The 12,813-nt window shown below is 40.6% G+C and overlaps 1 protein-coding gene across 1 annotated transcript; it reads right to left on the reverse strand.

Annotated features, from left to right (window-relative positions):
- Positions 1 to 6,799: 6,799 nt before the first annotated feature.
- Positions 6,800 to 12,496, reverse strand: AIM2 (absent in melanoma 2). Its single transcript, XM_069540663.1, is given in 5 exon segments — positions 6,800 to 6,934; positions 11,677 to 11,875; positions 11,877 to 12,029; positions 12,031 to 12,095; positions 12,320 to 12,496. Coding segments are annotated over 5 exon segments (729 nt in total).
- Positions 12,497 to 12,813: the final 317 nt, after the last annotated feature.

The following is a 12,813-nucleotide window of genomic DNA, read 5'->3' on the forward strand; positions in this document are numbered from 1 at the left end:
TTCCACGTGTAGATGTATTTCTGGTGTATCTGTGGGGAGGAAGGTGATCTCCGCTTCTTATTCTTCTGCCATCTTCCCCTCCTGACACGTCTTCTTAGGAGGCTTCTGGTATCTGCTAGACATACGGCATTGACCTGGTGGGGACTCTACACTGAGGAATTTGAGTGATATTCTGTAATAATACTTGAGATGATGGGAGGTCACACAGGTTTTTCCAGGCATTTTTTCCCATATTAAGAGTTCTCTTGCTTCCCACTTATCTCATTTCCCGTTTAGCTCATCTCATTATAACAGTGAAGCGTTGCACATTCTAGAAAAACACTGATCCTCTGGAAGTGTTGAGAGCCTGACAAATCACTTTGTATCTCTATGATGGCCCTAACCATCAACCACTTGGCCGCTAAGAATCACAAAAAGGTCACAATTTTTTTTTTCCATTTCTTTCGTCCATCTTTTAAAATTTCAACTGCACAGTATGGATTTAAGAGCATTGTTCTGACTTCCTCTTATTTGGGCCAATAATGTGTGTGCTTTCTGCTGCTGAAACTCAGCTTCTGTTCACTGGTGCCAAATAGAAACACAGAGACAGAGTTTTGGTTGAAGTAGAAAAGAGTAGCTTTTATTGCTTTGTCAGGCAAAGGGGACTACAGTGGGCTAATGCGCTCAAGACTGTGTGACCCACTGATTTATCTTCCTACTTAAACAAAAGAATTTTTGAGTAGTAAGGAGTTTTATAGTGTTTAAGGAGCAGGGTATGATCAGCTCTTGGAAAATTCTCAGACTGGTTGACATCAAGGTGAAGTTTCAAGCATCATCAACCTTCTGGTTTCAACCTGTCTAGGGTCTATGTTATTATGGTCAGCAGTTTTCATCTGGAAGGCGTCTGCTCTCTGTAAAAACAACTTAGGAATGTGTGTCAGGCCTTTATCTATATCTTTCAGGGAACTGGGAGTTTGGTGATTCTGCTGTGTGGTGGATTTATAGTCTAAATAGCTACCAGTTGTTCAGCCCAATAGCTATTCTTTATTTCTACATCTTCACATTTCCTGATCATTAACTCTTTTTTTCTTTTATGGTAGAGAGATTTTTTATTTATTTTGTTTTTACATCTTTATTGGAGTATAATTGGTTTACAATGTTGTGTTAGTTTCTGTTGTTCAACAAAGTGAATCAGCTATATGTATACATATATCCCCATATCCTCTCTGTCTTGCGCCTCCCTCCCACCCTCCCTATCCCACCCCCCTAGGTCGTCACAAGGCACCGAGCTGATCTCCCTGTGCTATGCAGCAGTTTCCCACTAGCCATCCACTTTACATTTGGTAGTATATATATATGTCAATGTTTCTCTCTCAGTTCGTCCCAGCCTCCCCTTCCCCCACTGCATCCTCAAGTCTGTTCTGTATGTCTGTGTCTTTATTCCTGCCCTGCCACTAGGTCCATCAGTACCATTTTTCTAGATTCCATATATATGCATTAACATACAGCATTTGTTTTTCTCTTTCTTACTTACTTCACTCTGTATGACAGACTCTAGGTCCATCCACCTCACTACAAGTAACTCAATTTTGTTCCTTTTTATGGCTGAGTAATATTCCATTGTATATATGTACCACATCTTCTTTGTCCATTCCTCTGTTGATGAACACTTAGGTTGCTTCTATGTCCTGGTTATTGTAAATAGAGCTGCAATGAATATTGTGGTACACGACTCTTTTTGAATTATGGTTATCTCAGGGTATATGCCCAGTAGTGGGATTGCTGGGTCATATAGTAGTTCTATTTTTCATATTTTAAGGAACCTCCATACTGTTCTCCATAGTGGCTGTATCAATTTACATTCCCACCAACAGTGTAGGAGGGTTACCTTTTCTCCAAACCCTCACCAGCATTTATGTTTCTAGTTTTTTCAATGATGGCCATTCTGACTGGTGTGAGGTGATACCTCATTGTGGTTTTGATTTGCATTTCTCTAATGATTAGAGATGTTGAGCATCTTTTCATGTGTTTGTTGACAATCTGTATGTCTTCTTTAGAGAAATGTCTATTTAGGACTTCAACCCATTTTTGGATTGGGTTGTTTGTTGTTTTGATATTGAGTTGCATGAGCTGCTTGTATATTTTGGAGATTGATCTTTTGTCAGTTGCTTTGTTTGCAAATATTTTCTCCCATTCTGAGGGTTGTTTTTCATCCTGTTTATGGTTTCTTTTGTTGTGCAAAAGCTTTTAAGTTTTATTAGGTCCCATTTGTTTTTTTTATTTTTCTTTGTAGTTCCATTACTCTAGGAGGTGAATGATCATTAACTCTTGAGTCAGCCTTTTACTTCAAAAAGCGAGGACATTGGGGCTTGCATATGGTTTAATTTCTGCTGCAGAAACAACCGAAGAGTTTCTAGTAACAGGAGAAGGAAATGTCCTGACTCATGGTCGTTCCTGTCACGTGTCCTCTATCTCCTGGTCTGTGGATTGGGACCCTCTGAAGTACCTAAAGTCCCTCTCTCCCCTTTACATTTAGATCATACAACACGTCCACATAAGCAGCACTAAAGTCTGTAATGGAAATGCATGAAAACCTACTGGTTATTGTGGTGCTCTTGCCAAATCCTCCTTGATTTTCCTTGACTTACTCCTGCATATTTTTTTTATTTTTAATCTAGACTTCAACTGTCTACTCCACAAACCTAGTTTGAATTAACTCAATCAGTTTTATTCTCCCTTCAGGTGACCTCAAATCATCTACTAAATGTACCAGGTCTTTGGGATCATTTTTCATTTCATGGTCTCATCCTATTTACAGATCAGATAGTGGGCTAACACAATATCATCTACTGATTGATTTCATTTATTTGACATCTCAGGATTATTTTTCAAATTATTTCCATTGTACTATATGGGAAAAAATGTAGAAAAAATATTTATTAAGTCCTCAACCCTTCTAGAAGCTCATTGCTCTTCCAGAATTTGAAGGATTCATTGCAGTGATGATATGAGCCCTTTACTCACTTGTAATTCTGTGAATAATTCTGAAAGGCAAGTGTAATCATGAAAGTGTATCATAGAAGTAGTGGATCCTTGTCATAGGCAAGAGGATAACAAGGGCAAAATTTATTTCCAAATACTTTAGGAAGAAATTACATGTAAATAATAATTTTATGCCTCTGGTATGTCAACTATTAATAACTATGTAAATATTTCACATAGTATTGAAACTAGAGGCAACTTCACAGGCAATTTTTCTCCATTCAGGAAGTACAGTCAAGTATTGGTAGTGATAGATGCTTCTAACCAAGATCTGCCACTATACAGACTGCCAACAAACACATGAAAGAATGCTCAACATCATTAATCATTAGAGAAATGCAAATCAAAACTACAATGAGATATCATCTCACACCAGTCAGAATGGCCATCATCAAAAAATCCAGAAACAATAAATGCTGGAGAGGATGTGGAGAAAAGGGAACACTCTTGCACTGCTGGTGGGAATGTGAATTGGTTCAGCCACTATGGAGAACAGTATGGAGGTTCCTTAAAAAACTACCATATGACCCAGCAATCCCACTACTGGGCATATACCCTGAGAAAACCAAAATTCAATAAGAGTCATGTACCAAAATGTTCTAAATGATCTAAATAGACATTTCTCCAAAGAAGATATACAGATTGCCAACAAACACATGAAAGGATGGTCAACATCACTAATCATTAGAGAATTTTAAATCAAAACTGCAATGATGTATCACCTCACACCAGTCAGAAGGGCCATCAACAAAAAATCTACAAACAATAAATGCTGGAGAGGGTGTGGAGAAAAGGGAACCCTCTTGTGCTGTTGGTGGGAATGTAAATTGATACAGCCACTATGGAGAACAGTATGGAGGTTCCTTAAAAAACTAAAAATAGAACTACCATATGACTCAGAAATCCCACTACTGGGCATATACCATGAGAAAACCATAATTCAAAAAGAGACATGTACCACAATGGTCATTGCAGCACTATTTACAATAGCTAGAACCTGGAAGCAACCTAAGTGTCCATCGATAGATGAATGGATAAAGAAGATGTGGCACATATATACAATGGAATATTACTCCGCCATAAAAAGAAACGAAATTGAGTTATTTGTACTGAGGTGGATGGGCCTAGGGTCTGTCACACAGAGTGAAGTAAGTCAGAAAAAGAAAAACAAATACCATATGCTAGCACATATATATGGAATCTTAAAAAAAAAAACTAACACACCACTGTAAAGCAATTATACTCCAATAAAGATGTTAAGAATAATATATAGTTCTGATCAACCTAGGGGCAGAACAGGAATAAAGATGCAGACATAGAGAATGGACTTGAGGACAATGGGAGGGGGAAGGGTAAGCTGGGAGGAAGTGAGAGAGTAGCACTGACATATATATACTACAAAATGTAAAAGAAATAGCTAGTGGCAAGCAGTTGCATTGCACAGTGAGATCAGTTTGGTGCTTTGTGAACACCTAGAGCAGTGGGATGGGGAGGGTGGGAGGAAAGTGCAAGAGGGAGGGGATAAGGAGATATATGTATACATACAGCTGATTCAGTTTGTTATGCTGCAGAAACTAATACAAGATTGTAAAGCAATTATACTCCAATAAAGATGTTAAAGAATATTTTTATATAGAAAAAACTAAAATAAATTAACCTCCTCAACCTCAAGAGCTGTAGAGCGGATGTTTTAAAACTGAAATAAATTTAAAGTGTTTTTATTTTCAAGATGCTGTCACAATCCTGTTTCAAGTTCCCTTTAACCTTGTAGCTTCTGAAAAATGGATTACTTCATATACACATAATGTTTGCCTTCTAGGTTATTTTTATATTTATACTCATGATCTTTATTCTAAGTGCCTCCTGTTATAAATACAAAATTACTACAGTTGAGTGATAAACTAGATTATTTGACTTGGGAGTCCAATAAGTAAGGTGGGAGTCCAATAAACTATATTATTTGACTTGGGAGTCCAATAAGTAAGGTGGGGTGAAAGAGCTGTGCTTAAAAGAAGAAAATAGAAGACAGAGTTAGTATGAGGTGACTTATTAGAAGGGAGAAATAATAATATATTTTGACTCTGAGCCTCTGGGAACTAGCCCTGTGTGACTGCTTCTGGTCTAGGCTAGCACCAAGAGCCCTGGAGAGGGAACCTGCTGACTCTGCCTCCAGGAGCTTAAGGCTAAACTCTTCTGTCCTGGCTTTAGTGTAGAGGAACTGATAGGGAGAATCTGTCCTTCTGAATAATTCAAGCCAAAATTAACCTTGGATAAGAAGGCCATGGTCTTTACCCTAGTTTTGAGCTTTCAATATATATATATTCATTGAGCCCATTAAATTAAGCCTAAAATACTATCAATCGTCTAGGTAACTGATCAGTTAACTAGAATTGTAAACAATCCAATTGTTCCTCACTTGGGGAATGAATAAACAAACTCTGGTAGGTCCACACATTGAATTCTACACAGCAATATAAAGAATAAACTGATACACACAACTATATGAATGAATCCTAAACCACAATGCTAAGTGCCAAAAGCCAGACTCAAATTGCTATATATATTTAAATTTCCATTTTAGGAGACTCTGGAAAAGTGAAAAGTTTAAGTTAAGAAACTATATTAGTGGCTGCAGGGAGCTTGGATTGGAGGAAGAATTAACAATAAAGTGGCATGAAGGAAATTCTTGTTGTGATGGAATTGTTCTAATTATTCAGAACGTGATCTTGCCTTTCTGTCCCTTATTGTTCTCATCAGGAGGGTAAAAAGTACACCATCAAGCCTCTAGAGCTATTATAAGATTAAGTGACACAAAATAATTGCAAAACACCAGATACCAAATATGCAATCAGGAAATACACTGTAAGGGAATTATATTCAATATCCTGTAATAAAACAAAATGGAAAAGAATATGAAAAAGAATATATTTATATGTATAACTGAATCACTTTTCTGTACAGCGGAAACAATACATTATAATGTTACAAGGTTGTAAATCAACTATATTTCTATAAAATAAAAAAAATACACTGTAAAATCAGTGTTAGATATCTACTTTCTGTCATTGTACCCTAAAGTAAATGAATTATTCTTCAGTGTTTGCCTAATGCAAGTCTTTGCCTGGAGCAACTTTCTCATAGGATCCACATATATGAGGACCAGGAAATATATCTGGAGAGCTACTAACCTGTTGGTACCTGAGTAAATAAGTGGAACCAGCTATTTCACGTCAGACAGGGCTAGAATTACTTCCCACATATACTAGAGACTTCATGCAAATCACCAGAAGCTACCTTATATGGTACACAAATTACCCAATTATGGCCCCTCCAGGAGATCAATTCTGAAAAGATATCATTGTTTTGGACTAAAGCAACTCCACCCTAGGATAAGGGTTGGCAATTGAAGCATAGACTGGATTTCAGCTGGTCTGGCTTCCTCTTGGGTTTCTTTGAGCAGGGCACAGCTTGTTCAACCTGTCATTCTTTTTTTTTAAAATAAAAGACAATTTTATTTTCTTTAACACAACTCCATAGAAAAAGTGGGTACCATGGTCTAAATAAGACTCATTTGATATCAGCAGTATACATTATGTAAAACTTGGAATCTCAAGGAAACTAAACTTTCTGCTGCCTTTTTGTTTACATAAGCTCACCTAGACAATGCCCTTCCTTCACCATGAAGATAGACAGCAGCTCAGTTCCAGTCAAGGTCTGGTTAGTTTTGACTCAGTCAAAATAGAAGGAAACCTGGATACAGGCTCCGGACTCTGTCCTGTTACATCATGAGATAAACTTGCAGTGAGTGTGAGCACTGCCATCTGCTTTGGAAGGCCTCAGCTTGGGTGTTAGACCTATAAAGCACCAATTCTGGTGGAGCATCAACCTGTTCATTCTTGACCAGATTTATATCCTGTAAAGATCACACCCAAAGTATAAATTCAAATATCACTTGGGGCTTAGGTGTCCCTATCTGATCTGTAGGCCACAGACTATTTGCTTTTAAGCAACAAACCAATGAATTAGACTCCTAGGGAGGCATGCCTATAGGAAAAAACATGATGCTTATTATGTTTTCCAAATTATAAAAGTTATAGATGCAAAATATGGCATTGAGATAGTATAGAAAAGTATAAAAAAGAAGGTGAAAAGCACCCCTAACACCCCATTCCTAAGAATTAATAGCTAGTATATATATTGCTGTATTTCAAACATATATATATATTTATATATATATATACTTAAAAAATATATATATATTTTCTGTACTTAGATCTTAGCTCCATAAACATCAATATTAATGACATCCAGGTTTTTAGAAGAACAGCTCGAGCAAGGTTTCCATATATGATTCAGGATTGAATGGTTGTTCCTTGCTTTTCCTGGCCTTGATGACCTTGAAGAAGAAAGAGGTAAAGATAAACAATGAGATGACCCTGATTATACATTTCCCCCTTCACTCACACTGTGTCACCTTGCTATGGGCTGCATCCCTTTTTCTCTTCCCGTCTGAGGGGCTCTTCTCCCACTCTCACCTATCTTCTTTAGTGAATTCCTGTCTTTTGAGTCAACACCCCCAATTCTTGGTTGGGACCCTGAAATGAGATATGCACTCACACCCAGCGTGAGCGCATGTGGACAGGCAGGAGTTGTTGGAGAACAAGAGAGAGGAAGGAGCAGGTGTACTCAATGCCAAGTGTTGAAGGGAAAGTTCTTACTGGGAGAAAAGGTGGAAGGAAGGGGCAAAAGTTATTCCTGGCACCATGCTGTGAAGGAAGGATTGGGATATCTCATTGAGAGCCTGAGCACTGGCAAGATCGAAGAGCATGTGCATTTCTGAGTGCCTGATATATCAGCCTTTGTATTTGATCTGTTTGCATTCCAGCGCAGGCATACCTTGGAGATATTATGGGTTCACTTCCAGACCACTGTGATAAAGTGAATATTGCAATAAAATGACACACAACTTTTTTGCTTTCCCAGTGCATATAAAAGTTGTTTACACTATACTGTAGCCTATTAAGTGTGCAAGAGCATTAATGTATATACCTTAATCAAAAAGTACATTTTGCTAAAAACAGCTGACCATCACCTATCTCTCAGCCTTCATAGAATTGAAGAGTGTTAGGACCTTACCCTGGGAATGTTGTGGCTGGTTTGACCTTCTATCCAGACCACTAAAACTTTTTCCATATCAACAATAAGGCTATTTTGCTTTCTTATCATTCATGTGTTCACTGGGATAACATTTTTAATTTCCTTTAAAAACATTTCTTGTGCATTCACAACTTGTCTATTTGGTGCAAGAGGCCTAGCTTTTGGCTTCTTTTTTTTTTTTGCCTTCCTCACTAAGCTTAATAATGTCTAGTTTTTGATTTAACATGAGGGATATGTGACTCTTCCTTTCACTTGAACACTTAGAGGCCTCTGTAGGGTTATTAATTGGCCTAATTTCAATATTGTTTTGTCTCAGGGAATAGGGAGGCCCAACGAGGAGAGAGATGGGGGAATGGTCCATCAGTGGAGCAGTCAGAACACACATAACATTTATCAAAGAAACTCACCATCTTATATGGGTGTGTGGTTCATGGCACTGCAAAACAATTTCAGTAGTAACATCAAAGATCACAGACCTCTCAGGCTGGTGAGTGCTGGTCGGCGCCGATCCTCTGTGTGGGAATCTCTCCCACTTTGCCCTCCGCACCCCTGTTGCTGTGCTCTCCTCCGTGTCTCCGAAGCCTTCCCCCTCCACCGCCTGCAGTCTCCGCCCGCGAAGGGGCTTCCTAGTTTGTGGAAACTTTTCCTCCTTCACAGCTCCCTCCCAGAGGTGCAGGTCCTGTCCCTATTCTTTTTTCTCTGCTTTTCCTTTTCTCCTTTGCCCTACCCAGGTATGTGGGGAGTTTCTTGTCTTTTGGGAGGTCTGAGGTCTTCTGCCGTCGTTCAGTAGGTGTTCTGGAGGAGTTGTTCCACATGTAGATGTAGTTGTGGTGTATCAATGGGGAGGAAGTTGAGCTCCACATCTTACTTCTCCACCATCTTAAAGGAGCCCCAAGAATTTTTAATTTCATTTATTGTGCTGTTCATCATTGTTTGTTTGCTCTTTAGTTCTTCTAGTTTCTTTTTAAATGTTTCTTGTATTTTCTCCATTCTGTTTCCAAGATTTTGGATCATCTTTACTATCATTACTCTGAATTCTTTTTCAGGTAGACTGCCTATTTCCTCTTCATTTGTTTGGTCTGGTGGGTGTTTACCTCGCTCCTTCATCTGCTGCATACTTCTCTGTCTTCTCATTTTGCTTAATGTACTGTGTTTGGGGTCCCTTTTTTCAGGCTGCAGGTTCATAGTTCCCATTGTTTTTCGTGTCTGCCCCCATTGTGTAAGTTTGTTTCAGTGACTTGTGTAGGCTTCCTGGTGGAGGGAACTGGTGACTGTGTTCTGGTAGATGAGGCTGGATCTTGTCTTTCTGGTGGGCAGGACCACGTCCAGTGGTGTGTTTTGGGGTGTCTATGACCTTATTATAATTTTAGGCAGCCTCTCTGCTAATGGGTGGGTTTGTGTTCCTATCTTGCTAGTTGTTTGGCATGGGGTGTCCACCACTGGAGCTTGCTGGCCATTGGGTGGAGCTGGGTCTTAGAGTTGAGGCGGTGATCCCTGGGAGAGCTCTTGCCAATTGATATTATGTGTGGCCAGGAGGTCTCTGGTGGTCCGATGTCCTGAACTCGTCTCTCCCACCTCAGAGGCTCAGGCCTGACACCAGGCCAGAGCAGCAAGACCCTGTCAGCCCCATGGCTCAGAAGAAAAGGGAGAAAAAAAGAAAGAAAAAATAATAATTTAAGAAAAGTAAATTAAAAAATAAAAGAAAAGAAAATGTAGTAAAAGAAAATTATTAAAATAAAAAATATAAATGTAATAAAAAAAGAAGAGAGCAACCAAACCAATAAACAAATCCACCAATGATAACAAGTGCTAAAAACTATACTAAGATAAACATAAAAATCAGAAACAAGTCAGTCGCAGACAGCAAACTCCAAGTCTACAGTTGCTCCCAAAATCCACCACCTCAATTTTGGGTTGGTTCGTTGTCTATTCAGGTATTCCACAGATTAAGGGTACCTCAAGTTGATTTTGGGGATTTAAGCTGCTTGCTGCTCCTGAGGCTGCCCAGAGAGATTTCCCTTTCTCTTCTTTGTTCGCACAGCTCCTGGGATTCAGCTTTGGTTTGGGCCCCACCTCTGCATGTAGGTTGCCCTCAGGCTCTGTTCCCACCCAGACAGGATGGGGTTAAAGCAGCAGCTGATTAGGGGGCTCTGGCTCACTCATGCACGGGGGAGTAGTTATAATTGGAATGAGGGGTGAGCCTGCAGTGGCACAGGCCAGCGTGACGCTGCAACAGCCTGAGGCACACTGTGTGTTCTCCCTGGGAAGTTGTCCCTGGATCATGGGACCCTGGCAGTGGCAGGCTGCACAGGCTCCTGGGGTGTGTGTGTGTGTGTGTGTGTGTGTGTGTGTGTGTGTGTGTGTGTGTGTGTGTGTGTGTGGATAGTGACCTGTGCTTGCACACAGGATTCTTGGTGACTGCAGCAGCAGCATTAGCGTTTCATGCCCGTCTCTGCTGTCTGTGCTGACAGTTGCAGCTCACTCCCATCTCTGAAGCTTGTTTAGGTGGTGCTCTGCCTTCTGTGGGAAGACAGGGAAGGAATCCTCTCACCTCACACACCACAAAACAATGGTCTCTTGCCTCTTAGGCAGCTCCAGACTTTTTCCCGGACTCCCTCCCTGATAGCTGTGGCACAGTAGCCCCCTTCAGGCTGTGTTCACACAGCCAACCCCAGTCCTCTCCCTGGGGTCTGACCTCCGAAGTCCAAGCCTCAGCTCCCAGCCCCCAGCCTCCCTGGCGGGTGAGCAGACAAGCTTCTCAGGCTGGTGAGTGCTGGTCGGCACCGATCCTCTGTGTGGGAATCTCTCCACTTTGCCCTTTGCACCCCTGTTGCTGCGTTCCCCTCGGTGGCTCTGAAGCTTCTCCCCCGGAACCCACCCCCCGTATCCGCCAGTGAAAGGGCTTCCTAGTGTGTGGAAACTTTTCCTCCTTCACATCTCCCTCTCAGAGGTGTGGGTCCCATCCCTATTCTTTTGTCTCTGTTTTTTCTTTTGCCCTACCCAGGTATGTGGGGATTTTCTTGTCTTTTGGGAAGTCTGAGGTCTTCTGCCAGCATTCAGTAGGTGTTCTGTAGGAGTTGTTCCACATGTACATGTATTTTTGATGTATTTGTAGGGAGGAAGGTGATCTCCATGTCTTACTCCTCCGCCATCTTGAAAGTCCACTCTATAAAAATGTATATATATATTTTTTTGCGGTATGCGGGCCTCTCACTGCTGTGGCCTCTCCCCTTGCGGAGCATAGGCTCCGGACATGCAGGCTCTGGACGCGCAGGCTCAGCGGCCATGGCTCACGGGCCCAGCCGCTCCGCGGCATGTGGGATCTTCCCGGACCGGGGCACAAACCCGCGTCCCCTGCATCGGCAGGTGGACTCCCAACCACTGTGCCACCAGGGAAGCCCTTTAAAAATATTTTGAAATGAATTTCTAAAGTCTCTCCAAGCTTATAGAGGAGAATAAACAATTCCTATTAATCAACATAAAATTATATATAATTACCTTCTGGACTACAAACAGCCTATTCACAATTGTTTTATGCGGCTGAGTTTGAAGCTTACGATCTTTGGGGGTTTCACCAGGTTTTCTGATAATGTGCTGTGGGACACTGATCTGTTGGTCAGATTCAACATCACACACAATGGAGGCACTATTTGCTTCCAGGAAACAACTATGCCAATAATATTTTGATATCATAATTTATTTTTGGAGTGAATTTATCCTTCAGCTATTTATTGAAAACTTTTACATAAAAGAATGCACTCTCCATAGCCACTGCAGTGTGAAACATCTATTGTTTTCCTTCTTGGGTCTCAAATTCAAATGGCTTCATCTCTTTCAGCACCATGACTGTCACAGGCTTTTCTGCAATACTCTTGCCTGATGGATTCCTGCTGGGCCACTGTCTTTTTCCACTCAGGCTGAAGGCAACAGAAGAAAGACTTCAGCTTGAGTAAAGAAGGTACTATTGAGGAAACATTACTTCATTCATGATATTAAACCTCTGAAAGCCAGCCAAGGTAGATGGAGTCAAAGAAGAGATATCGAGGGGTTAGGAAGAGATATGAGACCTAGAATTATCTAGATAGACAAGAGAGTGCATAGGCAAGAATTCACGTCCTACTTTCAGATGAGGCCATATTACCAGCTTTGGAGGCAGACTCCCTGAACTGCATCCTTGCTTTTCTACTGTATGTGAAGAGCCCATCAGATCTCTGAGACATTGCTTACAAGGCAAAGGGGTGAAGCTGGTCCTTCTATTGACTGCATTAGGACACAAGATGTCCTCATTCCTCCACCCAATACTGTCCTGAATATTCATTTTACTCTGGTATAAAAGTAAGGGAGTTCATCAGGAGGTTAAAAAAAAAATCAGCAATCTCAAACTCTTGCTTTTCCTTAAAAACAAAACAAAACAAACTTCTATCAGAGCTATTTCTTAAGACCCAAAAAGTATACGTTACAAAGAGAGAGAGAAAAAAAGATTAGAGATCAATGCAAGCTCACCCTGAAATGCGTGCCTCAGTTGATAAATGAATATGAAGATCACTATAAATAAAAGATGCTATGCCTTTTGGAGTAAAATATGAGGGCAGTCACAATGTGATGGATCAAGTTTAACTCAATTAACCCCCTGGG

This window comes from Delphinus delphis, chromosome 1 (assembly GCF_949987515.2).
Source record: "Delphinus delphis chromosome 1, mDelDel1.2, whole genome shotgun sequence".
In the NCBI taxonomy this organism is placed as follows: domain Eukaryota; kingdom Metazoa; phylum Chordata; class Mammalia; order Artiodactyla; family Delphinidae; genus Delphinus; species Delphinus delphis.